Source organism: Molossus molossus, unplaced genomic scaffold (assembly GCF_014108415.1).
Source record: "Molossus molossus isolate mMolMol1 unplaced genomic scaffold, mMolMol1.p scaffold_m16_p_7, whole genome shotgun sequence".
NCBI lineage: Eukaryota > Metazoa > Chordata > Mammalia > Chiroptera > Molossidae > Molossus > Molossus molossus.
Genome location: NW_023425401.1, coordinates 6,615,218 through 6,635,110, shown reverse-complemented (window position 1 = coordinate 6,635,110; position 19,893 = coordinate 6,615,218). Strand labels below are relative to the sequence as shown.

General features: G+C 47.7%; 1 protein-coding gene across 5 annotated transcripts in view; it reads right to left on the bottom strand.

Annotated features, from left to right (window-relative positions):
• ELMO1 (engulfment and cell motility 1) overlaps positions 1–19,893 on the bottom strand; it is a 457,757-nt gene that overhangs the window by 293,068 nt on the left and 144,796 nt on the right. For all 5 annotated transcript variants that reach the window (XM_036247227.1, XM_036247228.1, XM_036247226.1 and 2 more), the window contains 3 exons: positions 17,517–17,686; positions 8,124–8,159; positions 1,299–1,398 (listed from right to left, as the gene is read on the bottom strand). In XM_036247227.1, coding sequence (XP_036103120.1) covers positions 1,299–1,398; positions 8,124–8,159; positions 17,517–17,686 — 306 coding nt within the window. The remainder of the gene's footprint in view (positions 1–1,298; positions 1,399–8,123; positions 8,160–17,516; positions 17,687–19,893) is intronic.

The following is a 19,893-nucleotide window of genomic DNA, read 5'->3' as shown; positions in this document are numbered from 1 at the left end:
AGGTAGTGGTGCTAGTACTGAACCGCTGTTCATTTCTTAGTTCTGATCACTGTACTTTCATGACGTAAAACGTTAACACTGGGGGGCAGACGCTGGAGGAGAGGCCTGTGGGAGCATTCTGTATTTCTTATTTATTGATTTGCAACTTTTCTGTAAAGTCTGCCATGATTTCGAAATAAGAGGCTTAAACAATTCCAGGGAAACTTTACTGGGTTTTGCTTTGATTTTCTTGCTTTTGCAGAGTCTCCGAAATTCTTTATTTCAGAAAACCCTCCCCAGGAACCTACACTCGGAAAATAAGTTCGTGAATTCCTAACATCTCTTCATTCCCAACACAACAGCAGGAAGAAAACTGCCCTCCTGTTTAGAAACCTTTTCTCAAACACAGAGAGAGGAAAAAGAAGTTAACGAATTACTAAGAGTAATCCAGGATTTGAGGGTTATAAAGGCAGGGTTATTTATTTCTGTGGGAAGACTGGAAACAGAGTCTAGGTCTGCAGATCTGCCTTTATTACTGCTCAGCGGCAGGGAACGGGGGGTGCTGCCCCACTCCCCACACCTCCTCCAGAGCGGGGACCAATGGATCGAACTGATCACAGACACTGATCGCACCACGGTTCCGAGGGAGCAGACTTCCTCTGCCGGAGAGGCACACCCCTTCCCTAGCGCCCTGGCCTCCTCCCTGCTCCCGAACACGGGCTGAAGGGAGACGTTTCGGGAAGGCCACCAGAAACTCGACGTGGGTCCTGAGGACAACAGTCTGCAAAGCACTCAGCAAACACGTCCGTGGCTTTAACAACCTGGCACCTCGATTGTTCTTGACACGGGTTTTTCTGTGCCATCCCTTCAAATCTCGGTGGGGAGGAAATGCCATTTCCACATATAATTTATGTGCCCTGACCCCTATATACAATACTATCAAAATCCCCAACCACCTTTCAACTAAAACTGAAGGACACACTGACTAGACCTCCTCAAAGCAGAGAAGGAAGGAAGGAAGGAAGGAAGGAAGGAAGGAAGGAAGGAAGGAAGGAAGGAATGAATCTAGGAAGGAAGGAAGGAAGGAATCTAGGAAGGAAGGAAGGAAGGAATCTAGGAAGGAAGGAAGGAAGGAAGGAAGGAAGGAAGGAAGGAAGGAAGGAAGGAAGGAAGGAAGGAATCTAGGAAGGAAGGAATCTAGGAAGGAAGGAAGGAATCTAGGAAGGAAGGAAGGAAGGAAGGAAGGAAGGAAGGAAGGAAGGAAGGAAGGAAGGAAGGGAGGAAGGAATCCAAGCCCAGGGAAGCACGGTCTGCATTACCTTCTTAATGAACGCCACTGAAAACGTATCCCAGGACACGATGCCGTGGTCCATCAGCTCAACGAAGGCCGTCAGGGTGAAGGACAGCATGTCTCCAAAGCTGGAAAACACAGGGAGGCACAATGGTCATGGGCCAGGAGCTGAACACACAGAGACACAGAAGTGACAAGGCCTTAGAAAACTGAATACAGCCCTGGCCGGTGAGCTCCGTGGTTAGAGCATCGGCCCGCGGACCAGAATCACGGGTTTGATTTGGTCAAGGGCATGTACCTCGGTTGCGATTTGATCCCCATCCCTGGTTGGGTTGTGTGGGAGACAACCGATCGATGTGACTCTCACATCCATGTTTCTCTCTCCCTCTCTCCCTCACACTCTATCTGAAAATCAGTGAAAAAATATCCTCGGGTGAAGACTAAAAAAAAAAAAAAAAAAGAAAACCGAATAGAAGCAGAAGTGGACTAGAGCGTGGGATCAGCCTCGGGGCCGCAGACGAACGCCGAGCAGACCTGCGTCAGAGGAGGGGAGGGAGTGGCCCAGAGTCCACGAGACGCGTCCTCTCCCAGCTCACCGAGGTGTGCACGTCGGGATTTCCACACTGCGTGCAACTGCACTGATTCTTACGCTTGATTTAAAACTTTTTTTTTCTTTATTGATTTTAGAGACAGAGGAAGGGAGAGAGACAGAAACACTGATGAGAGAGAACATTGATTGGCCGCCTCCTGCATGCCCCCCACTGGGGATCGGGCCCACCACCTGGGCCTGTGTCCTGACCGGGAACTGAACTGGCGACCTCTTGGTGCCTGGATTAACACTCAGCCACTGAGCCACACCAGCTGGGCTATGCTTGATTTTTTTTTAAAAATAAAATAAAGTTGCTTGTTTGGATTTTCAATCTGTAGACGCATATGTACCACAACTGCTACACTACAGGGTCTCATAAAGTGTTTAGACCGACTCTTCCCATCGATGTTCAATTAAACAAATAGAAAGCAGGCGCATACGTCTTTTAAGACAGCTTCACAATTTCCCTTCTTCTTCATGTTCTCAGCCAGCCTCAGTAATGACCTTGGAAACCCTGCACCACCCAGAAGCGATGATGCTGAAAAGAAACCTGGAGAGAGGAAGCCGCTCTCAGGAAAGGGCTGGGACCTGGACCCAAAGCTGAGCCTGTGGTGTAGCAGGCAGAAAGCAGCATGTGGCTGTCAGCTACAACCATTATGCAAATGCAATGTTTTAAAAGGTAAACGAAGCCCACGATTTTCAAAGTGTTTCCCTTTGTTGTGTCAAGAATTATCTGTCTTTGGAGCCAGAAAAATAAAAGTGCAAGAAAAGCCAAACCATTCATGCCAGAGAGAAAAGCAACAACTGCTTTTTAAAAAGGACTGACAAACCTCAGAGGGGAGGGGGAGGGGAGAGATAAACCAAAGAACTTAAGGTGCATTGGCCTGACCAATGGGCACAGACAACAAGGGTGAAGGGGCCTGAGCGGGAGGAGGATGTCAATGGGGGAGAAAGGAGGAACATCTGTAATATTTTCAACAACAAAGATACATGTAAAATAAATATAAAATAAGTAAATAAAAAGGCTTTTTTCCTGAGTCGCAGATGGGCAATCCCAATCTTACAGGTGCCCCTAGGTGGCATCAGAGGGCTGTGCCCCAGAAAACAAACTTACGGAAAGAACAAAAAAGTAGAAATATGGGAGAAAAATGGGTTGAAAAGAGTAGCAAGAAAGGTTAAATAAAAATTCGAGAATAAATCTTTCTATAAACAATGAGTCAAGAAAATCCAAACAGCAGACTAGAAAAAAAGAAAAGAAAAGAAGAAAGCCAGGCAATAAAGCAATCAGTAAGATTTACTAATAGGCTGTGCAGGCCTTAGTATTACTGTGGATACATTATTATAAAATAATATATAGTATTTATATAGTAAAACTATTAGCCAATTTATATTTTATTATAATGTTAGTAGTAAACAATATTGGCTAAATGTTTTAACTTAAAAAAAAGGGAAAACAGCAACCACATTCCTAAAAATGCTGCTTGCTCCCATCTGGTTTGCTGAAAGACCTCAACTGCTCGAAGTTTCCCGCGTACCACGCCCCAGGACGGCCTCAATGTCACCGCCAACAGAACAAGCAAGGCAAAGGAATAGACACACTCTGGGCATCGAACTCTTCTTTGCACCCCCTGTAGCTGGCTGAGGCTGGGAATGGAGATGGTATTAGACTCTGCCAACTGCTTTGGAACAAAGGATAGACAATATTAATGTTCCCTAATGATCTGAAGGCACGGTGACTCTGTGCCCTGCTCAATGAACCCATAATCCATGTGGCTGTAGCAACATGTGGGGTCGGCCCCTTGTCCTCAAATGCTCCAGAACTCTGCCTCCAGACTCCTCCCGCGAGGGCCTCGGGGAGAGATGGGGAGAGGGACAGGGTACCGTTCGGTTTCCAAATGCTTGGGGCTGGGATTTCAGTCTCCACGGCGGCTAGGGAGGTGGAGCACCGTTTCTGAGACGGCAGACAGGACTTTCTGTGTTAATTATCCCTTAGTGAGAATGACTGACAAGGGAGAGAAAAGCCCCTCACCTCATATCCCCAAGTGCCCAAAGCAAGGACTGCTTTCTTGGGCCATCCAGTAACATTTTATAGCAATGTGATATAAATTATGTTCATATTTTATGTAAATAGTCTCCAGTAACATTATTTATAGATTTAGATACTTATTTAAATATATAATACATGTTACATAATATATAAAAATGTTTAGACATATGTTATGATATATAAATGTTATTAGATATGTGTCTATATATGTCGTAGTGCGTAATATATTATTGAGTATACACATTGCATATATAATATGCATGTTATACAATATACGATACATGGTATGTACATAACACACATAACTCATTATGGCTGCTGGTTGCTGTGTGGCAGACGAGGTGGGTTTCCAGGAAGAACTTTTACAAAACTCAACCTCAAACCCTCAGGAGCAAGGAAAGGCTGGCCAGGGAGAGCGTTATTACATCCCAAGTCAGTGGGCACAGTGACCTCCTTTCCCATGAGGCAGCCACAGAGCCCTGGTCAAACAGAGGGGCGTCTGCGGCCACCTGTGGAGGACAGATCCGGGCTCCACAGAGGAGGGGCAGGAGCCGGGCCTCATCTCCGGGACCAGAGCCGGAGCGCAGATCCAGCCTCGAGAACCACAAACACGGAGCAGCTGCACAGCACACGAGGGAGCGTTTCTGTTTGGTTTGTTTATTTTGCAGCAAGTGCTAAGCTAGAGACTGCAGCGCCGACGGCCACCAATCACGCCGAGCGCAGGCTGGGTCTGCGGCCGGGAGCCACGGAGGCAGCAGCGCGCATGTGCGCGGGGACCCTCCAGATGCATGTGTCTCATCCGCTCAGTGGAGACCATTCATCCAACAGACGTCGGCCAGCCGCACAGCCTTTACATTTATGCTGCTAAGTGTATGAAGGAACAGCGCTTCCCAATGTTCCCTGGGTGCAAGATGAGTGGACGGACGGTGAAGCTAGAGGGCAGTTTTATTTTATTTTATTTTTTTTTATCCTCACCCGAGGACATTTTTCCATTTTTTGTTCAGATAGAGCGGGAGGGAGAGAGAGGAAGAGAGAGAGAGAAACATCGATGTGAAGGGACACATCGAGTGGCTGCCACCCGCACAACCGACCAGGGCCGGGGACAAACTGCAACTGAGGTACGTGCCCTTAGCGGGAACCGAACCCGGGTCTCTCTGTACCGCAGGCCGACGCTCCAACCGCTGAGCCAAACCGGCCAGGGCTAGAGGGCAGTTTTAAAGCTACCAAGTCACCCTGAACATATCCATAACTGCCAGCATTAATGAACACAGTTCTGCCTGGCCCTCCGAGTTTTTGCCACCTTCCTGAAGAACGTCGTTTACTTCGATGTCACTTCCTTATGTCGTTGATGAGATGCTGTAGGCACTTAAATCTTGCTGATATCCATTAGCCTGTGGTAAAGTTGGTTTCCTTCTGCAACATTTTGCTGTGGTTCCAAGAACCTATAGACGACGTTGAGGACTCGCAGTTTCTTTTGTTTGTGGTAAAATGTATATATAATGAAATGTACGGACTTCTACGTCCCCCGTTAGACACTGCCGGGACCTTCAGAATCCTGGCATCCTTCATGTCAGCCATCAGTCTTTTGGCTCTTTTGTTAAGATTGCAACTGTGGATCAATTCTGGACTATTTATTCCATTGAACAAGTCTATTCCCTTATAACAATGTCATACTGTCTCACTAACTTTATAGTAGTAAGTCTTGAACTCAGTTAATGAAATCCTTTGACTTGGTTAACCTTTGTTATTGTTTTTTTTGTGATTTTTTTTTTCCCCAACTGTTTCAGCTATTCTAGGTCCCATGCACTTCTTCTAAGTTTTAAGATAGGTTTATAATTTCTGTTTTAAAAAATTGTGTTTCTGCCCGGGCCAGTTTCTCAGTGGTTAGAGCATCGGCCCACAGACTAATGAGTCAGTTCCAGTCAAGGGCATGTACCTTGGTTGCTGTTCGTTCCTGGCCCTGGTCAGGGTCGTGCAGAAGCAACCAGTTAATGTGCTCCTCTCACATCGATGTTTCCCTCTTTCTCTCTCCCTCCCACACTATCTGAAGATAAATGGAAAAATATCCTCGGGTGAGGAATAAAAAAAATTGTGTTTTGTTGAACTTACAGACTAATTTAGGGAGAACTGCTCTCCTAACAATGCTGTGTCTTCCAAACCACGAATGGTACATTCCCCACTTCTCTTGGTCTTCCTTGATTTCCTTCAGCAATATAATTATTTCTCAGTGAACAGACCGTGCCTGTCTCTTGTTAAATCTATTCCTAAGAATTTTATGATTTTTAATACTCTGTAAAGGAAGTTTTGACATTTCATTTTCAAGTTGTTTGATGTTAGTGTATAAAAATACATCACTTTTTTATATTGATGGTCTATCCAGAAATCTTGCTAAATTCAATGATGAGATCTAGCAATGTCTTTGTAGATTTCTTAGGATTTTCTTTTTACATAAACAATCACACCTATAAATAGAGTTGATTTTACTTCTTTCTTGCTGATCATTAGGTCTTTTATTTCTTTCTTGGCTTATTGCTATGGCTAAAAACGCCAAGACACTGTTGAACAGGAGTGCAACACACATTTGCCTTCTTCCCAATCTTTAGATGGAGGAAATTCAGTCTTCCCCCTTTAAGAATAATGCATCTTTTTGTTGATCACTTCTTTCAGGCTGAGGAAGTTCCCTCTAAGATCGCTGAGAATTTTTATGAATGAATGTTGGATTTTATGAAATGTTTTTTCTGTATCTATGATCTATTTTTTATCTATTAAGATTATTTTTTTCTCCTTTCACTAAAAGCTGAATCCCACACAAGGGCTAACTTCCCAACATTAAACCATTCCTGGGATAAACCTTGACTGGCTACAAAGCATTATCCTTTCCACATGTTGCTTGTTTATATGTATTACTATGTTGCACCTCTGTTCATTTGATGATCTATAATTTTCATTTCCTGTATAGTCTTTTTCAGGTTTTGCTGTCAGGGTGATAACAGCCTCATAACTTAGTCTGATTAAGCTACTCTGCCATTTCAAGAACCCGGGCCCTGAACATTGATTCTGCCAATGACTGATAAACAAAAGTTATGGTTCACATGTAGTCACACTTTCCAACATCTCTACATACCCAAAGAAAAGGTTGGCAGATAAATTTTAAGACATCATTTTGGCTTCAGAGCCCCAGATTCCTCTACGTTAGCAAGTTGTATGAGGCTGATAGAGAAAAACTCAGGCTGCATCCCCTCCCTAACACTGGATTTTAATTCCTGCATTCAGGAAGCGGTGCTCACTTTACTAGTCGTGTGTGCTGGTCGCAAGCGTGAGTTAGAGCGATGAGTGTACGCAGGTGCCTGGGACAGAATGGACCCTCATGAAGGCTGGCTTCTACGGTCAGGGCCACTAAGTGCTTCCACTATATTGCAAATATGTATCGGAATAAGATTTAAGAGGCTTCATCCTAAAAACTCAAGACCGCATTCTATGCTTCATCACAATCTGAGGACCGCGAGTTCTGTGCGGAGGGCGGAAGGTGAGTGAGACTTTCCCACCTTGACGGTGGTCGAGATTGCCCCTCAGGGCTTAAAAACGAAGGTGCCCATTATCGGGCGCTGTTCAGTCTTCCTTCTCAAACTGAAATGATGTGCAAAACGGAAATGTGTTCAGCCCGCCATAGTCTGCTAGACCCTCTTCGGACTCATCTTGTTCAGTGGATAGGACAGGCACCAAGGGGTAGCCCCGAGACCGAAGTCCGGAGGGCCGCGGACACAATCACCCTAAGATACACTCAGAGACAGGTGTTCAGCCTCAGACTCAGAGTAAGTACTTTTCTCTCCATACTCAATCCTGAGCGTTGTTTTTACCAAGCCACTGAAGAAAATCAAAGGCTTTTGGCTTTGAACATCACATAGGCCACAAAAAAGAAAGTTTTCGTTTAATGCAGAACATAAAATGATGCCTAGCCTTGCTCCCAGAGAAGGGCAGCACGCCCGATGTGCTCATTTTGTGGTTGCAAACATAAAATTCCTTTCTGTCTTTGCAGCAGAAAGAAAGGGGAAATAAATTTTTAAAGAACCTGTGTATAAGAACATCAAACAGCAAAAAAAAAAAAAAAAAAAAAATCACTAACTCAAAATACCTATGTGCCCAGTTAGCAGAGGACAGAGACTAAAGGTGCAGGAAGAGCGTTATCCAGTCTGTATCAAGTGAGTCTAAATTCTTACCATGGCTTCATGATCTTCTGCAGCTTCTGGTATCGTCTGCAAAAGTTAAGAACAATCATGTGAGGAGCACATCTGTCAGCACCAATTTTTAACACGAGCTGCATAGCTTAAACAGTGCTCAAGATTAGATATAAAAAGGATTTCACCACCACAAAGAAACCTTTATTCTCCCAAAACATTATTCAAAGTCATATACTGGTATTCTCTAATGATAAGAAATAATCTAAAGACAAGAATTAAACTACGGTGACGAACCTATTGCATGTATTTATGAGTACGGATAACAAGACCGCTCCATTTGACTCAGAACCGATATATGTTCAAGGTGGAAAATAGGGTGCATTGTCAATGAAAAAGATGAAGCCTAAAAGTTGTTCTTAAGTATATTCTCCACAATGAAGCCGCGGTTGATTATCTTTCTTGGGTAAAATGCCTACTGATTTTACTTTTCTTGAGAGAAAAAAAAAAGCTGAAGGATGACATCCTGCGATATTGCAATGGTCTTGGACAACAGATGCACTCTGGGATGGGAGCCTGCAAGAAGGGTGTGCAACAGACGAGTCCCGTCTGCCAGAAGGGACGGCCGTGCTTCTTCAAATACTGGGCTCAGGAAGATAAGGAGGCAAGTGATTCTGACCTTATCAAACCACTCGCATTCCCCCAGCCTGCCAAGTCTTCCCGACATTAAGTATGTTCTTCCCTCTGTGCTGAATTCCCTACCCCTCCTCGTCCAACTGGGTAACCTACCCCAACCTGCCCTGATTCTAAGATCCTCTGGGACGCCTCCCCGACCTCTGATTTCCCTTCTTTGACCAGACTGAGCCCACCTATGTCTGCGTGTGCGGAGGACACATCCTCTGTAGGACTCAGGACTCCTGTGCCTCCTCGAGCTCCTTGAGGACAGGGCTTCTGCCCTGGGACTTGCCACTGTCCGTCAGGTGCATGCAGGGTGGGTCTCAACAAATGGCTGACGGATCACTGGGCTCTTCAGAAGTTAAGTTTCACGTTTGCAGCCAAATAACATGTTACCACTTCAGAAACCTAACTGAACTCCAGACGATTAGATCTATTCTTTAGTAAAATGGGGTGGGAATGGGGGGGGGGGTGTTAAAAATATACATAAAGAGATCTTTCTTTTCTTCCTCTCCTCCTTTACCTCTCCTTCCTGGGGGGGGGGGGGTTCCTTCCCTCCCTCCTTCCTTCTTCAAACAGCTCTGTTCAGGGTGAAAGGAGTAGGTGGCCACAGGGGGGCAGGCCTGAGCACAGGGGGCCCCTGGGGGGGGGGTGACCACTGTCTCCCACTGAAAGGAACTGGGCTCCCCTGGAGAACAGGTGCCTGCCAGAGCGGGACAAGGGAAGGTTTGGGTGAGCCTGGAACACCTCGTTGAGGCAGAGCAAAGACACGCTCCCCGCTCAGAAGGACACGGAGACAGCTTGAAGAAATTCCCTCAGCCAAATCTGGGCCAAACTGGGCATGAAAATAAATAATAACAGTGATAGAGTCCAGCCCAGTGACTAAAACAGGAGCAAATAAGTAAGCCCACGTTGTTTTATAGGGAGGGGTGCTGGTATTGTTAAAGAACCAAGTCTCGGGGGGGGGGGGAGTTGGGGGCATACAAACCTCATTTCTACCGTTTTCCATTCTCCCTGGTGCAACTATTTCAGAGTTACTCATCACAGAGGGCGGGGGCATCACAGTGGAGACTCCTGGGAGGCACTGACTTAGGTGGTCAAAGTGAACACCAGGAATAAGATGGAGAGACAGCCTGTGCCACCAATAGGATGTAATTAAAAAGAAAAACAAAACACACAACCATCTAGGATTATCCCGAAGACATATATGGGTCTAAACTTCTGATAAACAGCAGGAAAAAATGTGTTTCAATGGGAATTTATACAGCATACGCTGCTGGATTATCAGGTGCCAGCCTCACTGTCGAGCTGACGCATGTGTATATTTTGTCCTGTCTGTTAGTAATTTAATTGATTTCCTCCCTGCTGGTGAAAAACCAGTTTTGTCTTCATTTGCAATTCATTTCGACATTCCTGTGCTTCAAATAAATCTGAGCACTTGAATTTTTCCTTTGAAATGGTTAAAACATTTTGCCTGGTTCTCTCATTTCACATGAGTGAAATGAATTCTTTTAACATGGGTTCATTTCTATATGAGACATGCTTTTATCTTTCCCTGAAAACTACCTGTAATGAATTACCTTTTACCAAATCCAAATTGGAGGATATTCTACAAAATGGCTGACCTATATATGTTTTTTCAAGCTTTTTTTTCCCCCTTTATTGATTTTAGAGAGAGAGGTAGGAAGAGGGAGAGAGAGATAGAAACATTAATGGGAGAGAACATAGATTGGCCGCCGCCTGCACACCCCCCACTGGGGACTTGGCCTACAACCTGGGCATGTGCCCTGACTGGGAATCGAACCAGTGACCTCTTGGTGCATGGGTCAAAGCTCCACCACTGAGCCACACCGGCTGGGCTGACCTATATTCTTAAAAAGGGCCAAAGTCATGAGTGAAAAGGCATAAGAAAGAGTTCTGGATTGAAAGAGACTAGGAAAAGCCAGGACAGCTGGGCGCAAGGTGCTCCCTTGAGTTGGATCTTTGTATTAAACACAATTGGGACAGCTGGTGAAACTTGACCTTGCAGCATTTCCACTTGGTGTGTGACTGTTAAATTAATTAAACAAGAGGCCAGTAGACTGAGGTCGCTCTAACACCTTGGTGGCCCATGAAAGCAAACCAGTATCTAAGCCAGTAAATGCCCCAAGGTTTCGACCAATCACAACCAACTAGGCTTTAACTGTGGCCAATCAAACACTTCCCTTGTCTTGCCCCACCTCTTCTCTATAATAGCTGTTCCCCCAGGTTCCCATGGGTGGAGACTTCCCAAGCACCTCTAGTTTGGCACTGAGGGGCTCCACCTGATTTTTGCTCAAAGAAATTCTTAGACTCTTACATATGCCCCAGTTTATCTTAACAGAACCTGTTTCAAAATAAATCGTAAGGGGTGTGTGTGTGTGTGTGTGTGTGTGTATGGGTGTGTGATATATAAAGCAGACACAGCAATTTTTCAAAAGAGCCTTCTGCCCTGGGGAGGGGGCTGAGCACCTTTAGGCCATGCTGTGTCCACCTCTGTGGCTGCCTGTGGCCTTGTAAAGTTGCCCCGGACCAGCGTGCAGAAATAAGTCCAGTGCACGTCACAAGTCATCCCGGTTCTTACCCCGCAACTTCCTCATGTTAGCCTCAAACTAAGCAGAAGCAGAAGAGGGACTTTTTGTTGTGATGTCTGTTTTCCTAACTGAGGTTCTTTCTCTCTGTGTCTCTCAAAAAACCCGTTTTTTAAAGTGACAGGACGAGGAGAACAAATGATTCTGAAAAGGCTGATGTTTCTTAGTGGCCACAAGCCTCTTGTTTCAGCCCAAAGTATGGCGCTTTTTCCCCAGCAGAAGATAATCTCTAAGCAAGCTGTAGGACCCCTTCTCATTTCCATCGCTGGAGTGGGGGGTCAGACACAGAGACAAAGCAAAGAGAGGTGGGGTGGAGGCAGATCCAGTATAAGGAATTTTCTGCCCCACAACCACTGACAAAGCCCTAGATGGTTTGGCCCCTTTGGCTTTTGTGATGCAAATATCTGGCAAGGCCCCAGAAGGGCTGCTCCCCTCGGAGCTGCCTGAGCTCTGCAGGGTGCCTGCCCCAGGGCAGCAGGCAGGGGGAGCTAGAGACCTACAGCCTTTATAGTGGCTGGACCCACAGACCACGGGGAGGGGCTCCTTTCTGGCAGGGTCTGGGCAGCTGTCTGCGCCCCCAAGGTGAAGTGCAGGCCATACACCCTGTGACTTGCATTGAGCCACTCAGCAGTGAGTCCCTGGTCAATTTGGCCTGGCCTGGGCCTTGCAGAACAGTGCAGGTTTATACGCCACATCAAATTCTCAGAATCGAGAGCATGAGTTAGAGCTGATAATCCATGTCCCTGGAGATGAACAGAGTGACTTCCAAAACAGAAATTCAGCTTTTGTGTGAAGGCAGAATTTCAAAGAATGTCACATAGTCTGAAGCTTTCATCTGCCACTCTGCATCCCCCCCCCCCCCCCCCCCCGTCCCAACCCGGTGTCCCAGTACTCGGCACGCAAACATTATCCACTTTGCTACGTGACAGGAAACCTACAACTCCATTCTCAAGTGTGGATGCTGGGGAGAGCAGAGTCAAGACTTCATTCAGGGCGCTTAGTTCAAGCCACACCTCAATTTTCTCATGTGAGAAATGGCCACAGCTGATTCCGGCAAGGAGAAATGACTTGAATACTGAAGGTTTAAAATGAAACTGTTCATGTGTGAATGAACAATGTCAACGACTTTTATAAACAGAAACACATGTAGCTAGACATGCATACAGTCCTCGTCTGTGTCATGTGTATGACTGGATGGGAGGGAACTGACAATTTATACAATTGTTGTTTGTTTTTAAAACCATTATTTAGGGGCTTTGCTATGTCCAAAATAACTGTGGGACTCTTTCCAGTGCCCCTCATACAGCCAAATTTGGGAGCAATGACTTCAAGCAAATAAAAAGTACTTGTACATTCTCCAGATTGGGAAGAACTCATCCAATACCTCACTGCTATTTTTCTTAGGAAGCTAGAATCCCTAAGGGGACATCAGCCCAGTATTGACCAGAGTGTTAGAAACGGACACTCTCATAACTGCACAGTCAAGTATAAATGAGGACATTTCAGCAAAATGGGGATGTTCGTTTCAAAACAGCTTTAAAATGTGCATAGTCTCTGAATCAGGAATTTCAGTCCAACAAAATAATTTAAACTTCACAGTGATTTTGGTCAATGGAAAGCTGATTGGAAAACACTCACAATTATGACAAAGAAACGAAAAACAATGTAAATGCTCAACAACAGGAGGATGGTTAACTGCATTGAGCCCATTCCTCACATTATTATGTTATACTGTGAACCAACTGACCTGACACAGCTTCAAAAAATGAAATAATAGCAACAATAAATATGATGAGGGGAACAAAATTCAGCCACATGAAAATACAGTCAGGTCTAAAGGGCAGGCTACAAAGAGCGTGGTGTGCTAATTCTACTCTGTAAAGCCTGCACGTGTGTGTGCGTGTGCATGTGTGTGCGTGTGCACGTGTGTGTGTGTGTGTGTAAGAGAATATTTAGAAAGTACATACACCACGATGTCAAAAATGTTTCTCTCTGGGAAGGTGCGTCAGATGTGACTCGTATTTCCCTGCTTCTGCTAATGTACACTTATCTTCTAAACAACAAATAATTTGCTTGATTAAGGACAAAAAGCTATTTTAAAAAACGGTGAGTTTTTGTAAATACACACATTTAACTTTTCCCCTCTAGACCTTTCTGCTCAGGGTGGTGCTAACGGCTTACTCATCTTCGAAGGGCGTACTTTTCCTGTCACGGTGCCACGGGGAGGAAGCTGTGCGGACGCTGCCCTGTCACCCTGGCCCTGCTCTCCCGGTTCGAGGCCAGCGGGGCAGAGAAGGGCACCAGCCGAGCGGCCGCTGTGTGCGCAGAGGCTCAGAGCCCGTGTTTCTGCACCCCCGAAGGACAGCAGTGCTGGTCACCCCAATGGGACCTAGAGTTGCAGGTGCACAATCTTCTTCTTTCAAATAAACTGGCATACTAGAAATCTTTTCAGAAATCTTGTGTTTTTTACAGTGCCCATTCCTGAGTGCCCCCTGCCTGGCCCCGTCCCTCACTCAGGTCGGGGCACCGCGCCCCCCACAACTTTATGTACGTGTCAAGCTGAAACTAGGACCAGACTCTCCAAAGTCCACACTGACGGGAACATTCATCCGGGTGTTCAATGCGGTCCTCTGCCCAAGTGACACGTCCTGGTGGCTCCGCGGTGGCCCCTTCCGGTGGCAGCGGGAGAGAGACCTTTCAAAGCTCAGCCGCGGGTAATGACAGGCAGGGGAGTAATCTCTGAATCTCATTAGAGCTCAAAGTCAGGAGAAACACTCTAGCTACCGGTCTTCAGTGTTTCCTGCAGTTCCCACACGGCCTCCGAGAAACCCTGGCCTTTCCCAGCAGGAGTCTGCCCGGGTCTGAACCCCTTCCAATCTGCAGGGTCTGTGCAATGTGTGTGGCTTCTCTTCCCAAGGGTTTCCTGTCAATGAATTAAAGCTTCGCTCTAAGTTTAATTGAGAAGCCAAGTTTCCTTATTAAAAAAAGGAAAAAAAAAAAAAAGCCTCTCTTTTCTTTTCATCTGAGCAAAAGATCTGGAAAAAAAAATAGCGGAGGATCAAATGAGCAGCATTTTAGGCGGAGGGGCAGGCTCCCGCGGAAGGAGGGCATGGCCTTGAACTTACACACAGCGGTGAGGAGGGCACGGAAGGCGCTCCAGGGGGACAGCAGTCCTCCCCAGGGACACAGGGCGAACGGACGGAGAGAGAGACAAATGCCAGCACATCTCACCTCGGCGTGGGCTTCGGTTCTGTGGATCTGCCGAGGGCCGGGCTGTAGGGAACCCGCGGGGGTGGCCTATGCATCCTAAGTAGTTACATGTTACAGCGAGTGTAATATGTCATTTTAGAAAGGAACTCGATTACGGGGGTTCACATACGGTCACTCAGGACCGACGTTCTCTCGTGCTGTCTCCAGTCTTTGGTCTGAGGGCTGTGATTTTGGGGGGGCCCGCTACAGATCAAAATGACCCATGCAGTAAGGCAATGGCACAGGTAAGAAGCAATGATGTTGAAAGACAAATACATAGTATCCGTTTTCACGCTTCTTCTTCTTAAGCAAATGTGGTACTGTGCCTTTGTTGAGTGTTAGGGCGTTCAACTGTGTGCTCCCAAAATTCCCATCCTGAATCCCTGACTCCCAGTACCTCGGAATGGGACAGCAGGTTCGAAAGAACCATTAGGGTGTGTCCTGATCCAATCTGACTGGTGTCCTTATTAGAGGAGGAGATTTGGACACACAGAGGGACGCTAGGATCCGTGCACACGGGAAAGACCACGTGAGGACACGGGAGGCGGCTGGCTACGAACCCAGCAGAGAGGCCGCAGAGAAACCAACCCTGCGCCTGTGATCCCAGCCTCCAGAACTGTGAGAAAAATGCATGTCCGTTGTTGAAGGGCCCCGTCTGTGGCATTTTGTGACGGCAGCCCTGACACACTAACGTGATGAGACATGAAACACTAAAACTCCTAGCATGCATTTCTCCTCGGGGTCAAAGGACAGAACCGCCCCACCCCTGCCCTCGGGGCGCATAGCACAGGGACCTCCGCCTTCCAGGGTACTTACCCATGTAACTGCAATTACAACACAGTTCCAGTGCATTTAGAAGTAGTAACACAATATCACTCTGAATATTGGAAAGCTTAAGCCCCCGGACACCTCGATGTGTGTGGCAGGGCCCCCTAACACGAGCGGGTTACTTTACAACTGGCTCCGGTACGTTGCTTTTGATACATCCATGGCTGGGACTTTGATAAATCAAAGAACGTGGGGACATTTTGACCTTCGGGTTAAATGCGTTGTAACAATGACTGAGGCAGAACCCTGCAGGGCTCGATGTCTGGCCAGAAGCAGCATTGGGCACGGAGCAGGGCCAACCATGTGTGGCAATCCTGGAAAGTTGTCCAGGTCCCCGTGATGGCTTGGTAATCACCGGGAACAAGAAAGGGGGTCTCACTCATGTCCCACTGGGTTGCAGCCTGGAGCTTCCCACAGACAGAGCCCTCTGCCTCCTTGTCCTCGGTCAGGCCGTGTGCATCCCTCCGCTCACTCAGCTTCCCTCCCGCTGATTGAGGCTCTGACGCCAATTTATAGTAACTTCAGATTCTGAAAACACCCAGAATTCGCGTTCCCTGCCCACGCCAAGCTGAGGTGTCCCCAGAATGTCACGAGCAGTGTTGTAGGCATCGTTCAAAAAACAAAAGATACCTGCCTAAAACGGACCCTGCCCAGATGCCACATCTGCTCACCTGTCCTCTTAGATTTGTTCATTTTCCTGATTCACTCTTAGATCTTGTCTCTACTGGTCTATGAGGTGAGGCCCCCCTACTCCAAACTCTACAGAACATTCTTCTATGGGAGATATTCCTGTTGCTATAAAGCATCCTCTCTTTGAATGAGAAACAAAAAAAGAATCTTTCACTGGTGCCAAATGCAGAGACTAAATAATACCCAGTGTGGGAGGAGACAGGAAGGAAGGGCGGGACGGGCTGAGATAGCTTCAGCGTTCAGTCATCAGTTCATCCTTTGACTGGTCCGGCACTGAAGAGAGATTTTAATGACTCGGGTTTATACCCCCATGCTCAGTATTTACTCTTTCCAAATAAATATCTACCCAACTCTGCCCATCATTGACTCCGCATACTGAGATGCAGTTAGCTGGCTCCGCATTTCCAGTACTCGACAGTCTACCAGCGGCACTGACCACATGGGGATGAGAAGGCTCCTGTGGACGCTGCCCTGGCGGTCCGTGGTCCGGGAGCTATCTGTGCACACATGCAGGTCACCAATCGGCTCCTTACCCTGCCTGTCCCGCAGAGAATCAAAGCCTTCCCCTAGACGGTGAGCTCCTGAGTCCACATGTCCCTTTCTTGCTCAGCATGGAATCCAACTCCTTCGAGGCCCACTGACTGACGCCCCCTTCGGAAAGGTTCCGGGAAGCAGCTGGTCCAACCTCTAGACTCAACGCTCTTGGAAGGAATTACGCCTCAACCGACTCCTGCCTCCATACATGTTTGGACGGCAAGTCTCACATCTTTTAAGTTTTTCCCAACTTGGACTCCTTTGCATACAGTCAGTATTTAACAAATATTTATTGCATTTAATTTTAAATAATTGAGGTCATCTATTTCATCATTTGAATGTTAATTTTTAAAAGCTTTCTTCGGGGATGCTATTTTTGACCTGGTTTAAGACTCTGAGGCTGAGTTATTCTCTCTCTCTCTCTCTCTTTTTTTTTTTTTACTGATTGGGGAAAAAACATTTCTCTTGGGGATATATATTCTGTAGAATCATTACTTTAGTGTAGGAAAGGGCCTTTGAGATAATGACCTAATATTTTCCCCATAAGTCTGACGTCTCGGGTTATCTGGTGGAATGTCTCCATCTTGGGACTCAGAGCCCGTGCACCTGGCTGGGGGCTCGGCTCCCTGCGCCCCCACCAGCCTGTCTGCAGCGGCTCAGATCCTGGCTCGCCGGGGACAGAGGACACAGTGACGCCGAGACAGACCTGCTCCCAGACGCTGTCGTAAAGCCTTTCCTTGCCCTCCTGAACCTGGGCACCTCTGGGCTTTGTGGCTAGAAACTGCGTTGGGGAGAGGGACCGCGCCGGAGCGGCAGGGGGCAGGCTGGAGTCTGGGGGGAAGGTGCTTACTCGGTGCCGCTTTCCACCATCTGGGTGAGGAGCAAGATGCCGTCCAGGTTGATGAACTCCTGGGCGAAGGTGACATCCCGGGACAGGCTGGCCAAGTCCTTCAGGGCTTCCAGCTTGGAGTCCATACTGGACGACTGGATGCGCTCGTGGAGCTGCTGGGCGTTCTGAGCCTGCGGGGAACACAAAGGGCAGAGTGTGCACAGAGGGAACGCCACCGGGAATGGGGGACTCAGAGGCCCACAGCAGGAGACTGCTGGCACCTGCCAGGGCGGGTCCCCCACCAGCGACGCCCCCTGCAGGCCACGTGCGCTCACTTCCCCCCGGGCAAGAATCTCCGCCTTCTGACAGGGCCTCTCCATCAGGACAGAGCCGCAGAACCGTGCGGCAGTGAGGAGGGAGTCGTGGCAAACACGTGTACCACGGAAGTAAACTGTGCATCTATAAATGACGGAGAGCTTTGTACCGAGTCCAACTGCACGCATTTCAACCGCGTGTTCGCCACCTCGGCCAGCACGGTGACAACTGTCTGTGCAGGGATCAGAGCGTCAACAGACACCCACACCGTCTTTCTGGGTCACGGACAGTCTCCCAGCACAACGCGGTGACGCTTGTCAATTCCCTTTTTCCTACAACACGCGCTTCCCATACATTTGCTCCTTAGGCACAAATTTAGGACAAAATGATTGGGTCACCAAATTAGGAGCTTAGCCTGGAACTGGACCTCTTTGGAGGCACTGTCAGTTGGCTGGACCGTACAGGGCGGGGGATGGAAACACAGAGGACCTGAATTTCTGGATAACAGCTCGTCAGCTATATTTCTCATTTGCCCCGCGAAGGTTTTCATCCCTCCCTTCCAGTCAAGGCAAGCGGCAAGAACAGAATTATTAAATTTCCCTGCCTGTTTTTTCGCTTAACAGAAATAACTGAACATCTGCTGTAGTTATTATTTAACTCAGAACTGCAGCGGCTGAAGCACTCTGCCACCCTCATATTCTCGGCCCCTCGCTGTCCCTCTGAAACGGCATTCTATTTCGGAGGCAGGGAGAAATGGGGTGTTTGAGCCCAACAATGAGGTACCTTCTGAAAAGAAACTCATTAGGCGTATCTGAGGGGCCCCGTGAACTGGAACAGGGAAGATCTCAGTGGAGGACGGGAGTCCACACAGGTCCAGAGAGCACACAGACCCCACCCCAGCAGGCTCCCCCTCCCTGCCCAGGTCCCCCTTCACTGGGAGGGCCTGGAAAGTTCCCATAACCGTCCACACTCCCCTGCCCTCGACCCAGTGTCTGAACACCACTGCCCAGTTTGCAGGGTGGCGCCCTGTTTAAAAAGATTTTTAAATATATTTTTATTTACCGCTGACATGCAGTATCATCTTAGTTGCAGGTGTACAACACAGTGATTAGACACTTCTATACCTTACGAAGTGAAGCCAGCAATTTCACTTCTGAGTGTAGATCCAAGGAAACCCAAAGCACTAATTCAAACAGAGACATGCACCCGTGTTCACTGCAGCGTCGTTTACGCACCTAGGACGCGGGAGCAGCCGCGTGCCCATCGGCAGACGGGCGGGTAAAGGTGAGGTACCTGAATACCACAGGATGCCACTCAGCCATCCAGAAGAGTGCAAGCTTGCCGTTTGCTCCGGCATGGATGGGCCCACAGGGCACGAGGCTCAGGGACATGTCCTGGTGTCCTTCTCCATCAAGGGACTTCCCTCCTCCCCTGGGGCCATCATCTAGGGAGTCAACTCTTCAGAAAAATGTCCAAGTTCCCGCAGTGTTTGCTGCTGGCTACGTTTTCCTCTGGCTTTGAGACAGAAGTCAACCCTCGGAAGGGGTGCACCGTTCCTGAGACGGGAGGGCTGTGGCCAGCGGGGTGGTGGGAAGGCTCCCTGTACGCGGAGTGAGCACGCGGGCTAGAGGTCCAGCTCTGTGACCGGGCAGCGGTGGCGTCTCCGCGCACTCCCTCACCCTCTCTCGGCCTCGGGTACACGGAGGACCTGTGATGACATCACGCTTGATGTTCCCTCCAACCCACAGGGTCACAGGTCATTTCTCAGGTGGGCAGGGGCCCTCCTCACAGAGTCTTCCAAGGAAAGGTGCTACCCCGATGTCTGTCCCCATGTGCGCCCCAATTAAAATATCACATCCAACTGCTGGGACCTTTTCAAGGCAATATTTCTCCAGTTGGAAACAAATATGTTTTCTTTTTACCTTCTCTAATTTCTAAATAATGTGGACATCAAACTCTTATTGTAAAAGTGAATGTGGAAATAACGTTTTATTATTAAAATATTGGGTGTTTGTGCCCTGGCCGGTTTGGCTCAGCGGTTAGAGCGTCGGCCCACATACTGGAAAGTCCTGGGTTCAATTCC